Source organism: Macrobrachium rosenbergii, chromosome 5 (assembly GCF_040412425.1).
Source record: "Macrobrachium rosenbergii isolate ZJJX-2024 chromosome 5, ASM4041242v1, whole genome shotgun sequence".
Lineage (NCBI taxonomy): Eukaryota > Metazoa > Arthropoda > Malacostraca > Decapoda > Palaemonidae > Macrobrachium > Macrobrachium rosenbergii.
The window spans coordinates 59,277,047-59,303,807 of NC_089745.1; the positions used below are offsets into that span (position 1 = coordinate 59,277,047).

General features: G+C 36.3%; 1 protein-coding gene across 2 annotated transcripts; it reads right to left on the bottom strand.

The window, feature by feature from the left end:
• Positions 1-646: 646 nt before the first annotated feature.
• Positions 647-15,567, bottom strand: LOC136838834 (uncharacterized). Of its 2 annotated transcripts, XM_067104471.1 has the most exons (5): positions 14,669-15,567; positions 12,385-12,461; positions 9,452-9,536; positions 4,890-5,060; positions 647-2,033 (listed from the first exon to the last, which is right to left on the bottom strand). In XM_067104471.1, the coding sequence occupies exons 1-5, from the start codon at positions 14,745-14,747 to the stop codon at positions 1,567-1,569; spliced, it is 879 nt and encodes a 292-aa protein (XP_066960572.1). In that variant the 5' UTR covers positions 14,748-15,567; the 3' UTR covers positions 647-1,566. The 2 variants fall into 2 exon arrangements, with proteins under 2 accessions (XP_066960572.1, XP_066960573.1); XM_067104472.1 differs by lacking the exon at positions 12,385-12,461 and having other exon boundaries at positions 14,669-15,562.
• Between the last annotated feature and the right edge of the window lie 11,194 nt (positions 15,568-26,761).

The following is a 26,761-nucleotide window of genomic DNA, read 5'->3' on the forward strand; positions in this document are numbered from 1 at the left end:
GTGTGTGTGTGTGTACTGTATACATGCATCCTATGCCATTTTCAAACCCAGACCTGGAGCAAACAAGTAAAAAATGAGCCAAAGTTTCTTTGGCGCAATCGAGTTTTCTGTACTGTATAATGCGGTATGAGCCGTGGCCTATGAAACTTTCAGCCATGGCCCGGTGGTGGCCTGTCCTATAGCGTTGCCAGACGCACGGTTATGGCTAACTTTAAGCTTAAATAAAATAAAAACTACTGAGGCTAGAGGGCTGCAATTTGGTATGTTTGATGACTGGAGGGTGGATGATCAACACTAATTTGCAGCCCCCTAGCCTCAGTAGCTTTTAAGATCTGAGGGCGGACAGAAAAAGTGCGGACGGACAGACAAAGCCATCTCAATAGATTTCTTTTACAGAAAACTAAAAAGCGGAAGGAAAAGAGAGAAAGATGGGTAGGGCTTAACTAGGTAGAAAACGATAGATTTAGCGGTCAAACGAAGAGGTATCAGACAGGAATACAAAAGCAGGAAGGGAATTCCAAAGCTAGGCAGCAGAAAGAAAGAAACAGCCGCTGAACCTAGTTTTCATGCAAAGCCAGACTTTCAAGGCGTACACGGTTACTAATTGGGTTGCTGTTATATTCTGGTCGCTTTAATGAAAAGCCAATGAATCCTTTATTTTTATTACTTTGTACTTTACTTAGTAATTGGGTTTTCAAACCCAGACTTTATATGCTACTAATATACTTATTCATAATAAGCGATAATTGTTATGATTCATTGAATACTTCAAATAATATTCACCTGTTAAATATCAGTTTCCACCTTTGTTCGATGAGCACATAATTATTTTCCTTGCGGAAACCAATCAACCATTTTGGGAAGCGCTTCATTTCGAGATCTACTCGTACTTCTCTTCTCTCTTTTTTATTCACTCCTCTCTTCACATTTCTTTTGATTTTCTCTCATTCTTCCCTTATTGTTATAACTCCTTGTACCATTAAACACCGTTATTCTTCTTAAACAGGACCAACTTATAAATGTGGGTTTTGAATTGAGATTCCTCTTTTGCCGGCTGTTGTCTTTGTAACAGGCTACTTGATATAGGTAACGCATACGCTCATGGGCAAACACGCGTGGTTGGTGACTGCATCATTGTTTAATCCCTTTCCATTCCTCTTTAGTATTAGCAATAATATACAAGCAGCACAGAAAAAAAAATCATATAAACATATGTTCAACATTAATTAAGAGAAAAAGATGTATATGCAAAAATATCTCAGGGTAATAATATACTGTACAGCACCGTTTTTTCGATTTACAATCACTCAGAAGCTGGCTGAGACTATATTACCTATAACATAAGACTATATTACCTATAACATACTTTTTCCTATGTCCTATTTGACCCTCATGGAACCGAAAAATATTATAGATTTGCTCTTCGTCACCACCATCTTCCTTTGATCATGAACGAAAGTTGCCATCTACGTTACAATCGTTGCTAAAGAAGAGAATGTACATGAAAGGAGAGAAGAACAGAGCATACAAGTATCCATTTCACTTGCAAGGAGTGATTCGCTTATGCTAAGCCTCCGAGTTGATGACGTCATCGTGACATTCAGGGGCGTCAGAAAGTTTGTGACTGTGCGTCCGTACAGAACAAGTTTCTGTTTCGTTCGAGAACCTATTGTCTGACTCTGTGTGACTCGGTTCTTTTGGTTTATCTCCGGAAGAACGTACCAGTGGCGCAGAGTCCTCCTTCTTTCCCAGGGGCTGCACGTCTGCAGGCTCAGCATATCCATGACTCAGTTCGACATAATGGTCATCTCTGTGTTTTGACGCTGAACCGGACGGCGGTCCCTCGTCCTTTGCCTCTTCCTTCTCGTCGGAAAATTTCTGGTAGACACTGTTGATGCTTGCGTAGGACGGCGCTGCTCGGAGTGCCGGAGGAAGAGGAGGTGGGGATTCATAGATATGGAGGTTTGGTATCTCTTGATACAGGTGGTCGCTTCCATGATGGGTAACTGGAGGTACTGCTGAAGCCGCAGATTCTGTTGGGAAAAATATCAACTGTCAATAGCAGAACCACAGTGGATCGTTAATCTAAGAAACAAAAACATGCCATCAGCATTGTTATATATAACCCACACAAGCGTTCAGCCGCAGATTCTGTTGGGAAAAATATCAACTGTCAATAGCAAAACCACAATGGATCGTTAATCTAAGAAACAAAAACATGACATCAGCATTGTTATATATAACCCACACAAGCGTTCAGCATGCACACGTAAGCACAAACCCACACACACACATATACTGTATATATATATATATATATATATATATATATATATATATATATATATATATATATATATATATATATATAGTGAAACTATCTAGTAAGTGTGAAATCCAGACTAGAAGAAGAGTATGGAGAAAAACAAAGGTAGCAATATTTTCTGGACAATATACATTCTGTTCTGGGGACCTTCAGAGTTAAAAAGCATCTTAGACTACAGCTAGAAGGAAAGGAGAAATTCAGGAAGGACAGGGGCTATGGACAAGAGTGTAAAATTGCAGAGGTAATTTGGTTGCGCGCGCCATCTACGTCCTCATTATTGTCTCATAAAATCAAAACTGGTAATAATAGTGCCATGGAATATCGACGGTTGTTATTTGGAAATAAATAACGCAGATTTCAAAAGTATACAAATTGCTGCTAGTAGAAGAGAGCAGACTGAGTCTCGTTTCAACAATTGAATAACTGTGAATACAGAGACAAAAATTTATGTGGAATAACAAGACTTAAAATTATTGTAAATTATGCATTTTGCTTTCCAAAAATTCACAAAGTATAGTATTCGGAAGACAGTTTGCTATGGGTTAACATATGGGTTAAAACCCACAGATTTTATAGTTGACTTTTGATTCAGTAATTTGTTATGTTGAGACTGAATAAGTGCCATCATGTTATGAATAAATTGTTTGCTAGCCTTGCTGCTATAACTTATTTCTGTTAATTGCATAGCATTCTGACAGCACGCTGCCTCTTAGTTCTCACTCTTAAGTAGCAACACGTATCGTTAACGCACTGAAATTCCGAAATACTGACTTTTTCTTTCGTATATTTAAGGTATTAACAGTTAACCTTGAATTTTCTTTCTTTTTTTAAGGAAAGCAGTGATATTATGTGAGGGAACGGCGTTTTTTTCAGTGTTTGCATTTATGGGGTCTTCATCTGATTTCAGCGCGCAAGCTAAGCATATAGATATAGATAATATTCCTGTTAGTACTATAGGGTGTGCAATATATAAACTGCTAGAAGCAGACTGATGGAAAAGATTAATAGTCTGTTTTTATTCTGGAGCTAACACTTAATATCCGCAGGCAATATCATGGACTTTATTCGCGACTGGCTGTCCTTGCTGCTCGGCGCTTACAATAGGTTATTTTGATATCGGATGCGGGTTTTTTACGGAACCCCTAATAAAAACAGACTATAGGTGCACTGTAGGCGCTACTCAAGGTTATTTGTAGCGTCCCTTCGGCCCCTAGCTGCAACCCCTTTCATTCCCTTTACTGTATCTCCATTCATATTCTCTTTCTTCCATCTTGCTAGCCACCCTATCCTAACAATTGTTTCATAGCGCAACTGCGAGGTTTTCCTCCTGTTACACCTTTCTACTCTTAGTTTCCCTTTAAGCGCTGAATGACCTCATAGGTCCTAGGGCTTGGCCACTGGCCTAAATTCTATATTCCATTCCAACAGGGCAGAACGTCTGGCGGTTTACGAATTTTCGCGGCATGTAGAGCTCACTACTCCCATTTACCGTATTGATGTCTGTCAGTGAGGAAAGCAACTTAACTTTTCGGTTTCTTAATGCGTTTGGATGCTCTGTCCACCGGAAGTTTTGAAATTCGAAAGGAAATAACCAAAGAATTTTTCATCCCCAGATGTACCGATGATTTTTGTTCGTTTTCTTCAAGGATAATTAGAAAGGATTTCATTTCTGAGAAACGAACGGAGTTGGATAGAGGCAGTTAACCAGTGAAAAGTCTATTAGTGTATCAGTCATGCGGTTAATTTGTCAGTCAAGTAAAGAAACACTCCATTGAGCAGTCACTCATTTATTAAATTTATCCTTAATCAGGCTAGACTTTACAATGTTTTAATCAGCTGATTAGTTTGTACGTGTCATTCAGATGATTCATTTGTTTTTCAGACTCAGTTAATGAATGGGAGGTTAGTCACTTAGATCAGAAAATAATAAGTAAATTAAATCGTCTTGTATTTCATATTTATAGACAGGAAGGTCAAAAGTTTCAATGTTAAAAGACGACCCCAATGTTATGTGAGGCTTTAAACCAGGTTTCTTTTTCAAAACAAGAAATGGACTTATCGTCACTTACATTGAAACACGTAAAAAATGCGCGGAAGAACAATCGAGTTTTCTGTCCGATGGTGGCCTCAGCCACGACCCATAAAACTCATACCCGCGGCCCATGAAACTCAGCCACGGTCCGGTGGTGGCATAGTTGTTGGTACTTACAGCGCTGTCAGAAGTACGATTATGGCTAAATTTAAACTTAAATAAGATAAAAACTGCTAAGGCTGGAGGGCTGCAATTTGGTATGTTTGATGATTAGAGGGTTGGTGATCAACATACCAATTTGCAGCCCTCTAGCCTCAGTAGTTTTTAACATCTGAGGGCGGACGGACAGACAAAGCCGGCACAATAGTTTTCTTATACAGAAAACTAAAAGATACTTTTTAACTTTGTTCTAAACAGTACCCGAAAAGTTTAGGCTACAAGGCACAACAACAGAGAGTAGATCTGCCTCGCTCAGGAAAGAGAAAGAGCATAAATTCAAATCAGAGCCACGAAGACACTGGTAGATCTTACCTTGCCCGAGAAAAGTCGATTGTTTGTAATGTCGCCTTAGGAAGAAGATGTAAGTTGCCAGGGAGGAATTCAGCAAAAGAGACACGACGAGCAGCGTCACCAAGATGTCTCTGATCACTCGGCTGTTTGCTTTGGGCTTCAGTTGACACTGACTTGGATCTTTCGTCTGCTCTGTTGATTTGATAATAATAATAATAATAATAAATAATAATAATAATAATAATAATAATGTGTAATAAAAATCCTCAATTATATAGTAAACTGTATTACTATGTAAAAGATAAAAACAAAGACTTTCGAACACCTGAGCGGTGTTTCTCATAGTGTTTACGTTAGAAGTATTTTAACGGTGTTCGAAAGTCTTTGTTATCTTTTACATAGCAATACAGTTTACTATAAAATTGCGGATTTCTATTACACAACTGTTTTTCAAGAGATTTTGAATTTCTTAGCAATAATAATAATAATAATAATAACTAATAATAATAATAATAATAATAATAATAATAATAATTATTATTATTATTATTATTATTATTATTATTATTATTATTATTATTATTATTATTATTATTATTATTATTATTATTATTTTAAAATACACCTTTTCAAGTGAACTTCCACTTTTGAAGCCTGTTTGCGACCGCTACTAAAAGTGAACCAGACAAAGTACTTAACCGAGACTGCCATTCGGCGCTGCCCTAGACCAGGAATCGAACTTGGGACCTCTTGCTTAGTGGGCGGGAATGCTACCATTCACATCATGTGGCATGTTATTATTATTATCATTATTTTACCCAGATCACTCACCTTTGCAATTACTGTAATTACTCATAGGTTGACGATCATGTGGGGTTGTATTAAAAATTTTATTACTTGAATGGCTGTTTTCCTTTGTATTTATATATATATATATATATATATATATATATATATATATATATATATATATATATATATATATATATATACGTATACGTGTGTGTGTTTGTTTATGTATATGTGGATGTATGTATTTATGTATGTATGGTTGTATGTATGTATGTATAGCTCAGTGGTTCAAACCTCACCCGACACTGCAAGAGACCAATGTTCTGTCCATGGTGCTCCTGTTAACTTAAGCACTGAATTGTGTATCTGGAGGTAACATGAACATTGTTGCCCTAGAACAGTGGTTCTCAATCTTTTTTTAGAGATGGCACCCTAGCTAATGCAATCATTACCGTGGCACCCCTTCTTCACCATCCCACCGTATCGCATGAATTAACTTCTTATTTTAATTAATAAAATTATTATCCGTACTCAAACCAAAGTCAGAACACCGAACATGCAGAAATATACTGTACAAACAAAGAGCTTATCAGAAGAATTAGATAAACATAATTAGAGTAGACACACCGACAATAATTATATGAAGACTTCTGCAAACTTTCTTTTTTTTTTTTTTTTACAAATGTTCATTGAGATGATCTAGCCAAGGCAAAACTCATGACAATCTTGCGGCACCCCTAGGCACTGTCTGTGGCACCCCAAGGTGCCACGGCACCCAGTTTGAGAATCACCGCCCTAGAAAGTGCCATTACTGTAGATTATAATATAATGTACCTCAATGCAAAGGACTGCCTAGTAATGGGTTGTGGACCCCTTGATCAGAGAAAATACCCCTTAAATGAGTTTCTTTTCCGGAGGCTTGTTGTGTGCAGGATGCTTGGAAAAGAATAGAAAATAATTTTTGCCAATTTATGGAGTGTGAGTCATCAAAAAACCGGGAAAATGCGATTCGTGCCCCCACACTTTGTATTGATGTCACTAAAACAACAGAAAGAACAACGCACTAAGTCTTTAGGTTTTGAATGACTGCGGATGTGGTGCAAACGAGAACTGCATCTCTGAATACATGGTGAAAGAGAAAAAGCTGGATGTCGTTGCACTTGCTGAGCTGAAAGGGCAGTTTATTAGGAAATGGAATGGGCAAAGAGTGATTGTGGCTCGGGTAGCTGAAAGATTTAGAGCTAGGTAACAATAGAGTTCGTATATCAGGTAATATCTTGAGACGAGTGGAAGAGAACAGATGTGTTTCTTGAATATTGCATAAGTAAGATCGGTCTAGGAACGAAAAGCTATGGCACTGAAGAGGATGACTTTGGAAGAGTCTGATTCTGTTCCTGGCTGGTCTAAGAAAACATGAAAGGGTAATTGTGCCAGGTGATTTAAAAGCAGATATGAAGTAACAGGGTAACCACAAAGTCTTGTGGGAACATGTTTGGAACGGTCCATGATTACTGAAAATGCATGATTTCCAAAGAAAAATGACCAGAAGTATAATTGGGAAGAGAAAACTGTTTGTTAGATTATATGTTATTACAGTAGAAGGAAGAACAAGTTACTGAATGAAACTAAGAGAACAGCAGTCATTGGAAATATAGCCGGTTATTAAGTATATCTGATTATTAATTGGGTGAAGCAGAGTCAAGTTAAATAAGGTTAAAATTGAAGGGGAAATTGTGTAAGTATAATGAAGACAAATGACATAGATAAGAAGGAAGTGAAAAAGAAATATAAAGAAGGAAAGGATGAAAATTATATGGGCTATGGTTAAAGACACTGAGGTAGGAGGGATAGTTGAGAATTTATGATTCAATGGCAAGGTCATAAAATCATATATATATATATATATATATATATATATATATATATATATATATATATATATATATATATATATATATATATATATATATATATATACATGCATACATACAGTATATCAAAAGACGCATTAATATTAAGTAAATCACAAAATGGAGAGAAGACGTAGATGCAGTCTTGTTGAATCACACAAGAGGCGTGAATGGAGTCCTGAATGATGATGTTTTTCTCTTGTCTCACTAATTGCTGTAACGTCTGGCTTTCTCGCCCTAAATCCATTTATTACGGAACATCTTTCCTCTTTTGTTTCACGTCTACACGCAATTAAAATTCCATGATAGTACCTTATTTCGCCTCTGCTCGTGTTTTTGCAACATGAGTGTATGCTATGGGTTCCCAAACTTCATGCCTGACCATTTGGTGATTTTCACATCAGGCACTGGGGTGGAAGCAATATTGTACTATTTACCTGTATCTCATTTCTTGATATATATATATATATATATATATATATATATATATATATATATATATATATATATATATATATATATATATATATATATATATATATATATATATACCTGTATATACATATATATACACACAATATATATATGTACAGTATTACACATATACATGTGTGTATATATAGATGTATAAATATATGTATATATATGTATATATGCATAAATACATGTTTACATATATGTACTTATATATGTGTGTGTGTGTGTTTGTGTGTGTGTGTGTGTGTAATTCTAATAGCCACACTGCCCTCTTAACTTCTCGAATTCTTCTCGCTTTTTTGGATATGCTTGTAACTACAAAGCCGTAAGATCCAAACGCAAGAAATTGAAGAGACTTTGATTCCCCGTCGAGGCAACGTCACCTCCTTGTGATTATGGTGATGCGGGTTCGTTTCCCGCGACCGGGCATCAAAGTCTCTTCAATTTCTTGTGTTTGGATCTTACGGCTTTGTAGTTACAAGCATATCCAAAAAAGCGCGAAGAATTCGAGAAGTTTAGAGGGCATTGTGGCTATAAGAATTACATATGTGTCTGGTAAAAGTGACCAGTAGATTCTGCATATATATATATATATATATATATATATATATATATATATATATATATATATATATATATATATATATATATATATATATATATATATATATATATATATATGTTTATATTTATATATGTACATAAATACATATATATACGTATATATATAATTATATATATATATATATATATATATATATATATATATATATATATATATATATATATATATATATATTTGTGTGTGTGTCTGCGTCCGTTGATCATATCTGTATCCTGATAAAAGATGTTTCCCTTTTCTTCATTTTTCCGTGGATATTAACAACTTAATTTATATAGTTTTTATTGTATAGATTAGATATAAACCATTCCAAAATATCTTCAAAATCTTTCAAAGCGTAACCAACTTGTAACGGTAAATGTTTGTTAATCTTGTACATTAGCAACGCGCACTAAATGATGATCTTGGCCTTTGTTCTCCTTCTGCCTTAAAAGAAGGTAGGAAAAGGGGCTATGTTGCGTTTGAGCTTCAAAGTGTCGCATTAAATTCTTTGTTAGTACCAGAATTCAATAGGGTGAAGCATGTTGTAAGTGAATTATTGGCCAGTGACATGGAGAGAAGCAAGTTTTCCAGCCAGCAGATCTTCATCCAGGTTAATGTTAAGCCGATATTTGCACTGAAATCTTAAAACAAACACTTTTGGGATTCTTGATAATCCTGAACATGGTTATATTCTTCCAATAAGAGGTAAAACGTGATACAAGTTACATAAGTTTCATCGTAGTTCATATAAAAATAAAATTACCAGTTATGCCATTTAAGAGAATTCGAATAAATCTTACCTGTATTATCTTGGCAGTTAACGAAGATTGGCTTCATACCGGTGACTGCCTGGCACCTTTCCGATTTAGTCATATTTTGTCCTTGCTAAAAATGTGAAGAAAAATCAAATGAAAGACACCTGCTGGCAATCCGTTAGTTGAAAAGCGATTGATATAGAAAACTTCTTCAGTCTATCATAACATGTAATACATATCATGCTAAAAAAAATCTATAAAGTTAGATATTACAGTATGTTAATTCAGGCACAAAATATCTTCTACCACCCATGTTGCTGACTTAAAGCTGGTGTTTAAAAAAAAAAAAAACTATATGTAAGAGTTCAAGGTTAGGTATCATATAGAATGTCTTCTTGCCCACTGTAGGAGACAGTTAGACCCTAGTTGAACATGCCACTTTCTGCAGGCTTAAGCTCTTCTGAGAAAGAACTTGTGGAAATTATGTATGAAGAGTAGAATAATAAAAAAGATGTTGCAGATTTCTGAAGGCCGTTGCAAGAGATGGGAATAGTATCATGATCTACTCGTACATACAGTTGTTTTCAATAAAATATTTATAGACAGCTAATCAAGTAGGCTATCGTATGTGGCTAGTCGTCTGCTGAAACCTCTTGCACGTTCCAGAGAGTTCATCAGGATTTTGCAGTCGTTATGCGCCTTTAAGTTAAGTATACCTTAGTTTTATCAGACCACTGAGCTGATTAACAGCTCTCCTAGGGCTGGCCCGAAGGATTAGACTTATTTTACGTGACCAAGAACCAATTGGTTACTTAGCAACGAGACCTACAGTTTATTGTGGAATCCGAACCACATTATAGCGAGCAATGAATTTCTATCACCAGAAATACATTCTTCTAACTCTTCATCAGCCGGCCGGGGGAATTGAACTCCGGCCCGTCGAGTGACAGTCTGAAGCTCAACCGACTCAGCCAACGAAGGGCTATTTATACGCCTTTAGAAAGGCACATTTGCAAATAAGGATATTATATCATATAAGATTCCCAGTTACAAGAAGTGTATGTAAATGGTAATTTATTGCATATTGCGGCAAGCAAATCTTCTAGAACTTATAATGCACTACTTCTATGGAACTCATGATCCAATCGTATATCGCTTTCAGTATGTGAACGAAAATCACAAATACGAGAAATTGCATTTACTTTCGTACCTATTATTTCGATATCCGCAGCAACTCACATCCGGCCTCGCCGACGGGCTTTTGTTAGTCTTTTGTGTGGGTGCCAGTTTTTACTCTGTTTTTTTTCCATACTTTCTATCATTTTACTTATTATTGCACGCATTTTTGAGAACTGGCACTTGAAAAATAACCCTGGACACCCAGATTAACGGAAGTTTTCCCAATGATTCTACTAGTGGTCATCCCATTCCATAACTTCCTTTATCATCTCACGGATTTATATACTTGTTTGAAACCTTACATATGTGTATACATATATATATATATATATATATATATATATATATATATATATATATATATATATATATATATATATATATATATGTGTGTGTGTGTGTGTGTGTGTGTGTGTGTGTGTGTGTGTGTGTTAGAGGAGCACATATATACCTGAGTGTAGCTGTTATCTCTTTAGCGTATCGGTATACCTGATGAAAAAGACTGTATATATGTCTCCGAAAGCTATTGCTTGGTAAGCTTTACTTTACCGATCCCATTACTTTATTTTCCTCACCTGGAAGTCTGGGATTTTATGTGCCAGCCTGCTGTTTGCATCATGTTTACCTTTATAGAAAGTTAACTCGCATGTCAGTATTGGTGATATTACTGTATAAGTAATTTTTCGCGTGTTGTATGTGAATTCTGCAACTGACAGAAAAAAAGGCTTTTTCTTGTAGCGGGATCGGTAAAGCTGCGGGCTTGCAACTCTGACAGCATTAGTTCTAATCTTCATCGAGAGCTGAAGTTTGTCACAAAAATTCATATATGTTATATGGGTAATTATAGTGCCATCTGCCTCAGGCCGAAAAAGAAGAAAAAGGAAGAAAGAGATTGAATCTGGTTAAACTGAAACAGAAGTGGTAGATTTTCCATGTTAAAGGATTATAAACCACTGCAAAGAGAGGCAGGAAGAAAATTTCAATTATTTATATAAGAGGAAAAGAGACATCCACCAAACTATGCAATTCGTAATTAATGATTTCAACTGGCCGAAGAAGTATGTAAAAAAAAAAAAATAAGACGACAGAAAAGGCAGTTGCAGCACGGTTGAAGAGTACTGGGGGTGAGAGTTTGAGGGTGGGGTCAATTTGCAAACGGATGGTGTTTAATTCTGTTTAAGAGAGAGACAGGGTTGGTCACTCTAAAGATGAACAGGATTAGTACATTCTACTTGCTTGAATGCTCACCTTCCCAGGCATAAGATGAGGTTTCGGATCACTGGCGGGAAGGAGTGAAATGGGCACATTCCGTTACCTACTGCGCTTCGGTTGCCCAAAGTACTGAATTAAGTAGATGATGGTTTTTGTCGTTAGGAACCTCGCCCCAAAATGCGATTATTACACTTTCTGGAGCCACCCCCTCTATTGTCGTTAGAAAGTGCAAGTGAAAAGGGACAAAATATACTGCAAGACGCAACTTTAATCAAACATGCATTGCAATGCTCATCGCTTTTTTGTATATTTCTTATGGTAATAATCAAAGTACAATATAAATTCGAAGACTGATTTATGGCTACTAAAATGGCGACGAATACCAGAGAGCGTAAGACAACAAAAAAATGCTATACGATTAGTGGTTTGAGAGAGAGAGAGAGAGAGAGAGAGAGAGAGAGAGAGAGAGAGAGAGAGAGAGAGAGAGAGGCAATCATAATGATGGATTACATTCACCTGATGGATCGTTACCTTGATAATTATAAAAATATAGTATAATACAAAACATCGTATATTACCCGTAATACCTTAGGTATCAGTCGAAAACAACAGTGGGACGCTTTTGTTGCATTGATGTTGCATGTATGAACAGACGTAGAAGAACCTGTAAATATAGGGAATGATAATATTTATTTTTGTTTACTTATTTTATTTATTCGGTTATTTGGCCAGTCTTATAAGAGTCGGGTGTGTTCATCTGTGGTCTAGTTAACCTACCTTATAATCGTAATTCATTCATTTATTCATTCATTTCATGCGAATGTGAACAAGTGGTGAAAATTTACTTCTGTGCGTGAATTAGTGATTAGAATGCATTGTTGAATATTGATACTCTCCAAGGGATATAGAGTTGCTGAACGAGTTTGTGTAAGTGATCCAAAAAAGAAATTTATCGTAATATTACTGAACTGAATTAAGCTTCGCTTCATTGGGTCAGATATGGTATTCGGATAATTAACGAAAGAGAGAGAGAGAGAGAGAGAGAGAGAGAGAGAGAGAGAGAGAGAGAGAGAGAGGTGGGTGAGTGGGAAATTGTAATGAGTAGGATTATCAGCAGATTCCCAAGGCTTTCTTCACTGGCTGTCTCCCTCGTAAGTGCTAACCATAATGAAAGCTTGACAGATAAAAACTAAAGTTTTTTCTAAGACCCAGAGAATTCACTTTATACTTTAGTGAGATCCACATGTCAAAAGCAATTTCCACTCCATGAAAAATTTGCAAGACTAGTAAGACGGTCTGAAATTAGTTGGTTTTTGGAAAAGAGAATTTAACAAGCGGTTTAATAATAATTTTTGTTAGTGATTTAAATAAAAGTGCCAGATGATGACACAACAAAAGAAATGGGAAAAAAATTTCCAAGCAGAGAGCCAGACCCTATAGATAAGACATTGTGCAAGGAAACTCATGCACATATGACCTGATTAGCTATTGTTGATTATGATTGTTGATTATAATTAAGCTGACGTTATGCGGCTATGCCACATTTCTTTATAGTACGACATATGGAATGCATTACACGTGGCAGCCCGCGCAGGCTGTTGGAACGGCGTGGCAGGTGATGGATGTATTAGTATGGGAATGTGACTGGCTACTGCCGAACCTGGGTTTGGCGGCAAAGCTAAGAAGCTTGCTCGAAGCTTACAATTGAAACAAGAATCGAGGTGTGAATAGCGCCATCAGATCAAAAATAACATAATGATTTACAGGCAGAAAGCGTCTTCGAAAGCAAGGCGTTCGGAAAAGTTGTTTGCTCTTTAGAAATGACGCTGAAGTGGCTCAGCCCAAGGTTTTAGAGTTTAGGCTAAGAAATACCACCTGCTCTGGAAAACGAGCACTTCTAAGAGCGAAAAGGAAGAAAGAAGGAAAATGGATAATTAGTCGTAATGAACAGTTACGTATATCTACGAAACAAAAGAGAGGAAACTATGCATGATGGTACCCCCAGAATATAGGAATCCAAACCCAAAAGACTGTTAAGGAGGCTTTGGCTCAGCCCAAACCTCTACAAGATTGATTTTGTGGCCTCCATTCGGCATAAGATAACTAAGTGTCGCAACTCTGATGCATCAAAGCCACAATTAGCTGCCCAGATAATTTAATCTATTAATCAAAATAACTGAAAGGCGTGCACTGAATGCCCCTATCTCTCCAGTATAATTAATGACCAAAGAGACGCTAAAATCTACATTAGTCTCACTTGCAAACAATTATTTAATTACATTACTCTTTTTATTTAAAGTTACTCGCCCTCAAGTGCAACTATGAAAAATAGGACAGGGTTCAGTTTTTTCTTGAGGTATTTATAAACGCAAAACAAGTCTTATGTCCGATCAAATTTTACTTTGTTAATGAAAAAAACATCAAATGAATCATCACTGAGATTTCCAAAGAGAGTTGCAATTCCGAGAGTTAGGAAGATCCTAAGAGATAAAAGATACATTTTTCTGAAACTTGGATTTTGAAAATCCAAGTTTCAGAAAATGTATCTTTTATTCAGATGTTCCTAACTCTCGGAAAGCAACTCTCTTTGGAAATGCAGTGATGATTCATTTGAATGTTTTTTTTAAAGCAGTGTTTCAGAAGGAAAAGGAAGGGTAGGAAGTGATTGGTTGTTGGGGGATGGGGAGAGATGGGGTGTGCAAGAGGATAATGTTGCGTGTTAGTTTTAAAACCAGTGTTGTCTTCACACCTATTGCTGTCATTGCTACTGTTATTTTACTGTCATGATTTTGTTGTTACTCAGATAGTACAGCATTTCATAAAAAAATTGAAATAACAAAACGCGCCATGTTACTGGCATCATATACATACTACTCGTGCAGTGATCTGGGCCCTGAATAACCAGGAGGCTTAATAATAACAAAGTCAGATGTGCAACTGTTCCGGCCATTATTCACTTATATATTTGCCTGCTTAGTTGTGTGCACTTATTTTCTGAACATTCATGTGGTCAACTATCTCTTCTACTTCTGTTTCACTGACGGCAAAGTCACTAGAAAAGTGTATTTGATATATTCTTGTTTTTCGTAATAGCTTATTCCGCTTTGCTTAATGCAATTCTTGTCATTTTTTTATTAATCTTCGTACAATTTCAAATGCTTTTATATCGCTCTTCTAAATTTTTGTCTAATTGCTATACATGGGGCATTATCAAATCCTTTTTCATTCATCACTTTCTTTAAAATTTTATGTTTTTTGGATGGTTTCGTATTTTTGTTTCACCTTTGTAATGTCACTTCTTTTTTATATTCTTTTCACTTCCTTTCACTTAATTCGGTATATTTTTTACGCTATTACACTATATAGTCGGCATATATTTTATTTGGTCTTCCTTAGTCACCGTTCTCGTATGCCAACAGTCATTTTCCTTATTTAGATTTTCTGTCATTTACTCAATTTATTTTCCAATTTTTACAACCACAAAAAATGGGCAACGCTTTACAAGAATATCCTCTTGAAAGTTGTTCACTTCAGTCGCTAAATAATATCGTGTCATTATTCGTATGATTTTGAAACATCCTCTGAATGTTCTCTTGCACAGAAAATTCTTAAGACTTGAAAGATGGCTAGCAAGTTCTCCTGTGCTGTAAACTATCAATATTTTGAAGTCTCTTGAAAGTGTTTAAGAGTTTTTTAGGTGAAAGCACCGAAAATACGGCAAAATTCAAAGCAGGCTCCTTGCTGGTCGGACGTTTATCAACTGGTAATATAACAGCTTTGAGGATAGCCGTGGCAGGATGCTTGGGTTCAGCGTTATCACTGGTTTTCCGTTCAATATTGAGGTGCGTCACGTAACGCTACAAGAATCCGACCAGTAGGACTTCTCTCTCTCTCTCTCTCTCTCTCTCTCTCTCTCTCTCTCTCTCTCTCTCTCTCTCTCTCTCGTGCATGTATTAGTTTAAAATTTATAAATTCAATTATGCACGAGAAATCTATATGATATGCAAATATAGGCATTGCATATATGGATCAAGAAAGATTTAGGACACTGTTCTTACATAGTTACGTATTTTACTATTAACACGAAAATGAAATGACACAATTTGCTCAATATTTTCATTTCCATCTGTACACAAGAATATAAGAAAATCTGTGCCGACAGCTTTCACAAAAAATTACTTTCCTTCTCTCTCCGTTATTTGCCGTTTCTCCAAGGAAAATTGATAAGCATGTGCCATGTGTATGTGATAAAGATTTTTGACGAACAGCATTCAAATGTGAAAACAAAGGTATGAAAAACTACTGCCTCACTCTTCAGTTTTCTTGTTGAAATATTAAATTTCTTCGCTGAGATTTAGCGGTTGCAGAGAGGAAAAGAGCGGTCATGGTTTATCGGATCTTTGATATATGATTAAAAAAGTTCCATTGAACACTCCTCTGGCGCAAGGTAGTGGGAAACGCGCTGGGCATTTTTCTCCCCCCGACGCGAGTTCCAAGTTTAGTGTGGCAAGAGAGACATTCTCGTATATCATGAAGTTCCAAAGCGGATGTGAAATCTGAGCTTTCGTTGCATGGGCGTCGGATTTTATATGATACTCGTTATTTTATACAAAAGATCTGTAACACATTGCTTCATTTGCAGGTTGGCAGTTCGTTCAGTGGTTCTTATTAAGGCGGTTTTTGTTGGCATTGAGTAAAAGAAGATTTTCAGATATTTGAATGTGTCATGGCTTTCGTCCATTCTGTCTGCATTCAAAAATTTCTATTTTCTGTGGTTTATCGTAACGTTTTCATTTAATCTGTGGCCTCTTAAGACTCACTTTTTTTTTATCATCCCTCTGCGTCATCTCTTGCTTTTCACTTTATGTCGTTTCTTAACATCTTGAGCTCATTATTAGCATTACTGAATTTTTAAAGCGTAACTTGACTATCTCAGTTTTGTAACTGAAAGAGTAAAGCCATCTGCCCCATATCTCTTCTTTGAGAGCTGCTAGCTCAACAAAGTGTGTTACTGGTGCGTTCATCATATTACCCTTTTTAAATAATTGAATATCACCTGGTCATTTTTAATTGTCACTTTCAAGATGTACCAATCTGCATTTATATTTTATTGCCTGCATAAGAGGCCATCAATATTACTGTCCCTGTATAATTATTTCTTACTTTTTTATTAAAGCTTTTTTCACAATTACCCTTTTATCTTTTTCGTCCCTCTAGCTATATCTTTCCAGGCTCAGGTTATTGCCAGGTTAGACACTGTATCTATTTATTCGGTGAAGTTTTCTGTTCCTGAATTTCATTTATGTTACCGTCTTTTATTTCCTGCCTTCGGACATTTCCACAGCATCTTTGTCAGAGCCTTCTGGCGGATCTTCGCCAGTTGGTACTTCTGACTTAGGAGTTCCAGCAGGCAAGATCCCTTCCCTTCGAGCAGTGTTCTCGATGGAGATAGCTTCGCCCTTTATCTCACCTACTATTTTCTTCACCTCTTTCTCCAAATTCACGTAGTGGCCTTCGCTGTGGAAGTGGAAACAGCAGATTTGCCTTCGTTTCGCGTGTTTGACCTGGAAAATTCATTATATAAACTGTTCACGCTCTCATGTGCGGGTTGTACATGAGAAGGCAGAGGCGGGTTGATGGTAACAGTATCTTGGCAGAATGTTGGCCTCTGATGATCCCGCTAGGAACCACGCGGCTTTTGTTCGATTTCGATAACTTCTCTTTCAGAAATAATGGAAACAGGTGAACAGAGATTCAGTGATCACCTGAAATTCCCATTAGTCAACCTGAGTCGTGCATAAGCTTTGACCTATCACATTCGTTGGTTTGAGTTAGAGATGATTATCACTATCTGACGAAAGATAGCACAAAAGGCGCCAGAGGACGTAAAGATGAAAATGTACATTCATAAAAACACAACTCTATCATTAATTAGACTGGTACAGAGATAAACGATAGGATATGAAAATAGCAATAGGATAATCAAGTAATATGTTTTGAAGGATTCCTTTGTACTCAAGATAAATCAAACACACAAACAAAAAAATGCAACGAAAAAAAAAGGCGTAACAAAGATTTGTTGCAAAGCACGATGAATCTTGAATGGATAAGGAGATTCAGACGTAAAAAACTGAAAAAATCATATAAAAAGATGAGAGGAATATGAAAAGAATGCTAAATTGATGAACAAATCGAGAGTAGAGACAACGATGCGAGAATAAGCAACGTATTTATGGAATAAAGATATCCATAGCGAGTTAAGTTATGTTAGAATAAATGAATAAATAAGAGGATAAATATCAAGGTACGTGAATAGATAAAAGGATGCTGTGGTGTAGGGACAAACATGAAAGGTTGATAAACGGAACAAAACGCAGAGAGAAACAAACGGAGCTAACGAAGGGTACAGAGGCAAGCGGCTAAAGTTAGCGAGTTGGTTCGCGTCCCTGTCAAATGCAGTGAAAGGATGAACGCATTAAAAAAAAAAAAAAGTAGTACTGCGTAACGAAAGGACAGAGACAAAAAATAATGATTAAGAAGATAAAAGTGACCAGGGGATAAACAGGATGCTTATAAGTGTCCACGGACAGGATACATGGATAGAATAAAGCGATGCCTTGAGGACACTGGGATGCAGAGATGTATATCATGCGGTGACTGAGCGAATGCTAGGATACACGAAATGATTGACAATTAAAAGCAAAAGAATGAAACCACTATCATGAATAAGTAGGAAAACTAGGATATGACAGGAATAAGTATCGGGACATAAATTGAAGAGGAAATTAAGTTGTTTGTCTCACTAGTTTTCATGTTCAAGTTGTGAAATTCTGGCTGGTGAAGAGATGGCGCAGAGATGATTTCATGAAATAGTAGTTATTTAATAAGATGAGAAGTAAATTTTGGAAAGTAAGAACAGCACTGCATAAAGGGTAAAGTTGGAAGAAGACTTGAAGCCACTGGATCTGAAATCGCAAAGAAGGAAAAAACGAGGCCGACCTCATAAGGAACGTGAGGCAAAAGCCCCACAGACCTGAGTATTGTTTCTTGTTTACACACACATTTATGTATCATTCTGTCCGCATACGTCAGAATGTCAGTCATTCATTAACTCATGAATGTCCCGGCTATCGTAAATCAGAAAGTTAGTCATGATATATGAAAACTAGATCAAAACTTACACAAGTTAGAAGGTATATTGAAAAAACCTGTCCAGTTGTGGGTGAGCAGATTCAAGAGGGCCTTTCCCCTTCCTTGTTAAAAACGGGAATAGGATACTCAGTGTTGCAATTGGGAAAAATATAAATGTATCCAAAAACGTATCCAGAATGTACAAAACGTATCCAAATAATATGAAATAGTATCCAAATTGTATTCAATATATTCTCTTTAAAAAATGCGTTATAGTTAATGAGGATGTGGTTAAGAAAAGTATTTTTAATTTTTTGATTAATATTCTTTAATTCTTACCCTGTTGGTAGACATCTTACAGCTGGCAGCCAAGTTGCTATCTGCTGCCTGGTGATGGTGATTGTACAGTGACGTACAGTCGCACACTATAAATTTGGAGCGAAACTTATACTATTGGTTAGATCTTCAAAAAATATTATATTTATTAATGCTTTGTATGAACAAAAATATATTGAAGTTGCATGCAATACACTAACACTGCACAATACGATCATATGAAAACCTCTACCAAAAAATATAAAACTACAAAAATGCAAACTTATGTCTTCTGCCTATACAGCTACATATGCTTCACTGTTTATCCTTCCTTGAATACATTTTGGGCAGAGTTTATCATCAAATTACTAGGCTCTCATTGACAGCAATGAGCTGCTTCCCTGTTGCCTTTGCTTAATAACAGTCCATTTACTGATTCAGTATTCAACCTATTTCTTGTGTCTGTCTTTATTAGTTTGACCTGAGAAAATATTCTCTCCACTGCAACAGAAGAATGAGGCAGAACTAAAAGACACAACATAAATTTTGACAGAATTGGGAACAAAAGTGTTCCATCACTACTTTTAAGTTTTTGAACTGAACACCAAAACTCAGCGGGGTTGTTGGAAGTAGTCAATGATTCTTCATGAAAAGCAAGTGACCGCCATTCAATATTGCGCACATCATATTGTGACTCATGAATAAGCTGAGGGAATTTTTTGAAGAGTGGCACTAGATGTAGTATTTATGAGTTTTGATTGGTTTTCACTTTTTGTAAAAAAGTAATGACTGCAACCATGTGGATGTAAAAAGTATCTAATTCTGTAAAAAAAATAGTAAAACGTATCCATTTTTGGCCTCTTTATTCAAATTCGTATCCTTTCGTCCAGCGTCGTAAAAACGTACCAGCAACATCAAAATGTATCCAAAGGATACTTTCGTATCCATACTTGCAACACTGAGGATACTTTCCCCTGAGATTTGCACTTTTTATAATTATTGGTTTCGCAAAACCATTTTCTAAGTGAACGAAAATGATGGAAAACTATTGTAGTTGGTACAAGACAGTCGTCGTCCTTCCATCGAAAGTAGCCGAAAGCTAGTCTTTATGCCACAATACAGTTAACCTGAATCTGTAAACTTTCTAGATATGTTATGTTTAGATGGGATCCCTTTTCGTACGAGAGTTGTTAGTTAAGCCACTGGCCATCTTACACAAGCTAGCTTTCTTTATCACCTTAGTCTTATAGTTTAGAGTTACGGCATCCGTCTTGCTTTGATATTTTTCTGTCTTATCTCTCAGCAGCTACTTACTCACACAGTTGTTTATTTGTTCATCTGTACTCATTTGTTTTCTTAGTAGACTTCTCAGTTCTTAGTGTGGTTATTTTATTCCTATTTCACATGTGGTGTTCCATTCTGTGAAGGTTTGTTCCAAATAAATGTCCCCACTTATTGAAGATTGAAATGATAAGAGAAAATGTGAGGCTGAAGTGGTAAGCGAATACAAAACCGAGAAGTAACAATAAAAATAAAAGGTATTCAGAATTAAATTTGAAGTAAATCGGTAATGCTGTGTGTTGAAAGATGCAGCAGCAAATAGCCCAAATTAGGTTCAGAATCAGTAACGCTGAATAAAATGAGGAAATTAGGTTCAGAATCAGTAACGCTGAATAAAATGAGGAAATTAGGTTCAGAATCAGTAACGCTGAATAAAATGAGGAAATTAGGTTCAGAATCAGTAACGCTGAATAAAATGAGGAAATTAGGTTCAGAATCAGTAACGCTGAATAAAATGAGCGAAATTAGGTTCAGAATCAGTAACGCTGAATAAAATGAGAAATTAGGTTCAGAATCAGTAACGCTGAATAAAATGAGAAATTAGGTTCAAATCAGTAACGCTGAATAAAATGAGAAATTAGGTTCAGAATCAGTAACGCTGAATAAAATGAGGAAATTAGGTTCAGAATCAATAACGCTGAATAAAATGAGGAAAAAACGATGACCTAAATTGAACAAGATAACATTTCAAGATTAAAGAGAAAACAAATGAAAGTGGGGTGAAAATAAAAGGGAAAATAGGTCGGTATTAATGTTTAAGCAGAAATTGTATCTAATGAATCAAATAAGGTTGCCAGTCTGGCTTACATGAAAATACTGATGATGTGGGTCATCATATTGTCGGAATTATAAGCAAGCATCGATAACCGAAGCGTTTTTTAACCTCTTTTCATAGGATTTCATGATGTAGCCTCAGCACATTACCAGCAAAAATGAAACGAGGTCAGCGATTTTCATTTTAGGAATCGAAAATTCCTGTGTGTGAGGAGCGGGTGGGGGGGAGCAGATCACCGCTTGCAGTGTGCCTTGGGTGGCATACGGAAGACGGTATTTGAAGTCGTTTGCATTGACCGACAAGCTCCCGACTGCATTGCTGTCTCTCTGCCTTTTAGTTTTCTTTCGATCTTTTTGATCCCTTCCTGCTTAGCTGTCCAACTTAAACTTTATCAGGTTTCCGGTTTTTACCTTTCATTTAAGAACAAATTCAACGGGGAAGTCCAGCATCAGTCTACAAGTGAATTATTTCCTAATACATAAGTGAAAAGGTGTCTAAGAAGACGGCGGACGTGTTTTCAAAGTCTCTATCCGAGGATGCTTTGTGCCATGTTTGGTTAAAATTGATCTAGTGGTTCTGGAGCAGAAGTAACATAAATGGAAATTTTACATACAGACATCCCTGTAGGGGGTTACTGACTCCATTGCACCTCACGTGGTGCACTGTAGGCATTACTAAAGGGTGTTTGCAGCGTTCCTTCATCTCCCAGCTGCATCCACTTTTTGGTTTTTTACTTTGCCTGCTTTAACGCTTCCTTTTTTTTTTTTTTTTTTTTTATCCTGCGGTCCAACATCTCTAACTGTCATTCCTTAGCTCCGCCTTCAGATCCTTGTACTTCGTCTTTATTTCCTGGATCTCTTGATCTTGCTGTCTAGCCACTCCAACTCCCTCTTTTCACTGTTTTAAGCTCTGAATAGCAGCCGAAAGTGCCGCAGTTCTTGGCCAGACAACCTCAGTTTCTTCAAACAAATCAAATTAGATCAAAGAACGGACAAAACTTTGTCAATAAAGCTTACATGCGTTTTTAGGTCAGGTGAGCTAAAAGTAATCGAACAAAAATTCAAATGTGTTTTCACCATTATTATATGAAGAAAAATTGACAAATATTCCTTCGAAATCAATTTTTAGTTTTCTGTAAAAGAAAGCTATTGTTCCGGCATTATCTGTCCGTCCGCACGTTTTCTGTCCGCCCTCAGATCTTAAAAACTACTGAGGCTAGAGGGCTGCAAATTGGTATTTGGATCATCCACCCTCCAATCATCAAACATAGTTAATTGCAGCCCTCTAGCCTCAGCAGTTTTTAATTTATTCAAGGTTAAAGTTAACCATAATCGTGCTTCTGGCAACGATATAGGATATGCCACCACCGGCCCGTGGTTAAAGTTTCATGGGCCGCGGCTCATACAGCATTATACCGAGACCACCGAAAAATAGATCTATTTTCGGTGGACCTGATTATACGCTGTAACGACTGTACAGAAACTTCGGCGCATTTTTAACTTGTTGTTTGTCATTTCTAGTTCACTGTGAACTGCATTTCATCATTATTTATCCCTGGTTATCCTCACCACTGTTGCATCATTGTGTTTCTACTATCAAATTAGTATTCAGCATTAATTAGTTTATTGACTAGATATGCTTTAGTAAAACAAATATGTCAAACTTACTTTTTCCTCGTTGGTACGAACACATCCAGCATCGGTAGGGGCAGAATAGTTAAGCTTCTCTCTGAATCATCTTCCGTGATAAACTCTGATCAACTGACAACTTCCTCTGCCACAACTCACAAACGTTCAGAAGAACCGCATCAGTTCTTTGGTAAAAGCTCAAATGTTTCAGGGGTTTTCAAAGGTTTCCAGTTTCTTCAAAAATAACAATTGGTTAAATATCGACACATCATTAGTGGGCTATGAACAGAATATCTGCTTGAGTTAATGCGTAAGTATTGGTTTGCTCATTCGCTTAACACCAACAACGACTGTTGCAATGAGTTGCGTTAATCAAACATATACTGTGTATATATATATATATATATATATATATATATATATATATATATATATATATATATATATATATATATATATACATATATAATATAATATTGAATATATACAATGTATATATATATATATTGGATATATTATACATATATGTACTGTATATATGTCCTAAAATATATTTTTATGTATATATGTATATTTATTGGTTTTGTGTATGCATATACATAAATAAATAAATATATATGTATATATATATATATTACTGTATATACCCTATATCTATATATACATATGTGTATATATATTTATATATATACGTATATACAATATATATATATATATATATATATATATATATATATATATATATATATATATATATATATAATATGTATATATATTTTGTATACATATGTGTGTGTGTGGGTGCGCAAATGAGAGGCTAACTTCAGTTGTTATTTTAGGACATAACTGCATCTTGTTGCGTCCGGCGTATTCCTTAACGCTGGAGATATTGCATCGTGTCCTTTTGCTCTTATTGGTTGTTACGTTTTCAAGATTAAGCATCGTCTACAGGATCCACTGCTGTGCTGCAAATGCGTTTGAATCTGGAGAGTTTTCAGAACGACTGTTTAAAAGCGGTGAACAGAGCGTGGTAGGTCTCTCTCTCTCTCTCTCTCTCTCTCTCTCTCTCTCTCTCTCTCTCTCCAAAATCCTCATACTGTCTCTTGTTGTGTACATGAATATACATTCTAATCAGAATTTGCGTAAATGTTTGTTTGCATTATATAGGGAAATAGGCATCATTAAATACCCAGCACAGTTTACTTAGAATTTTAAAAGGTTCAATTATGAGGTAGTTGGCGATGTTCCTATCCCTCTTCCTATCTGCCTATTGCCTAGTTGATTGTATTACATGTACAACTATTTATTATTCCTTTATGCACGGTGGTCCCCATATAACCGATACTGCTGCATCTTGGGTTGTAACAACCTCTGTGCCTTATCCTCTCGTGGTCCTAGTTTGGGTTCCCTTCTCGAAAGGACGCGTTGAGACATATTTACTTTGGCCGTATTTAGGCCTATGGTGATTTACTCTTGATCAGCGTTATTCACCTGCTTATTGTCAAGGTTATATGCTCACCTCTTTAGTGACCGTCGTCACTCGTCTCTTCAATTTATCCCCTAAATGATTCTTCCCTGCTTTTTCTTGATCTCAGATGGACCCCTTATTCTGCTGAGTAGGTGCGCCCGTTTTAGCGAAAATAATGATAAAAAAAAAAAGAAGAAGCAAAGTAAAGTTACTTCTAACGTTTACTGCTCAGACTTCGTGCGTGGGTAAATGAAATCTCATAAAAATGTCTTGTTCCAAGCCACCTGTGCGATACAGATGCTCACTGTACGTATATGTAGTTTATTTTTCACGAACTGCTACAGCTGGAAGTTTGTATTTCTAGCGTTACAAGAAGGTTCAGTCTAAATCACTTCGTTCAGTCTGTTATTTTCCTTGCAAAAGCTTAGTCATTGGCGCTACACCGCATTAACCATATTTGCTATGCTTATTTTTAGTATTCCATTTTGGAGTTATATTAATATTGAAGCCACGGTTCTAGCTTTTCCTACTGACAAGAAAAGTCATTTCAGCCACTAATTACAATGACTTGACCAAAATCAATTTTCTAGAATAAAATTGAGTACTGAAATTAACTTATTCTTAATGTTTTTCATGATGTGTATAGTATAAGTTGAAACGATAGGCATAGCAAATTTGTTGCTCTTATTAAAACAAATTTGTTGTTTTCGTTAAAATTTTTTTTTATTTAGTTTCGGAACCTAAGCATATATTGTGATTAATACCTCTTTGTTATAGTCAAATAAGCGCTGTTTACCTTGTTGTTACTATATATAAAAATCTTCGGAAGGTAACGAGTACATTTACTATTGATTTTTTTGCCGAAAGTTATAAATGGATCAGGATATAGAGTAGGTATTAGGAAAATGATGGATACTGTCGAATGTGGAAACATGAGACATACACTGATTATGGCCTCATCTCCGTTAGTGGTGAGGTTAGGTTAGGTTTGATTGGAATGTATTTGGAGGGTCTGGAGGTCAAAGCGCCCTTTTGTGAGTTATTATTAGGACGAGTGAAGTTTAGGTGACATCAAATTTGCCACCTACGACATAAGTAACAAACTTTTCGTGCATTATTATGTTGCAACTCGAGATATTTCGCCCTTATTTGAGCAGTTACTAATCTCCACCGAGGTCTCCTAAGCAGAAACAATCAATTTGTAAAGATCGCGCCTAAGATTGTATTTGGAGGAGTAGGAGGACGTGGTTAAAATGAAACCGGGCCATATCTGACAATCGCTTTCCGCATAATTCCTCGAACTACAGAAAACACTAGAAATGATTGTAATGAAGACTGTGTGTGTGTGTGTGTGTGAAGTAGATAACAAAGAGACAAACCAGTATCGAAGCAGGCGAAGGAAAATGTTTCTTTTTATGTCAAACGTTTTGAGAAGTTGGGCCGGATATCCGGACAAACAAGCCGCTACAGTGCCAGTAAATGTCAAGGCTTTCAAAGGAAATGGATGATGATGATAATGAAATTATCATGATAATCCTGTTCACTATTATTATCGTGATGATAATGATGATTATCATCACAAAAACAGCTCGTGAAGGGAGCGGTAGATTTTATGATTTCATAGAAAAGAGAAATGACGACCAGCTGAAGAAAGTGAAGTCTACCTTAGTTTAACCAGACCACTGAGCTGATTAACAGCTCTCCTGCGGCTGGCCCGAAGGATTAGATTTTTATTTTACTTGGCTAAGAACCAATTGATTACCTAGCAACGGGGACCTACAGCTTATTGTGGAACCCGAACCACATTACAACGAGAAATGAATTTCTATCACCAGAAATAAATTCCTCTAATTCTTCATTGGCCGGTCAGAGACTCGAACGCGGGCAATCAGAGTGCAAGCTGAGAACGGTACCGACTCGCCCAATGAGGAAGTTACAACGAGCTGAAGAGAAGGTACATGACACTAAACGTACTATAATAAAAAATTATCTCATAACAAAATCGCTTACAGTATACAACAGACATAGGTCAGGAAAATAATAATGATAATGTCCCCGAAAAAATTCTGTCCATTTTAAGTAGTTTGGAAAATACCAAATAAAATCACACGGAGTACTTACTGTATAAAACTCTAACCTGCAGAAATTTTCAGCTCATTAAATCAACGTTCAAGAATGAGCAGTCTTGCTATTTGACAGAAAAAGTGACTCGATTCATGAGTGGAGACGTTTAGAATATTTTTAATGGTCTTGTGTTATCCTGTTTAAACTGTTTAAAGAACCAGTATATTTATTATCACCAAAGA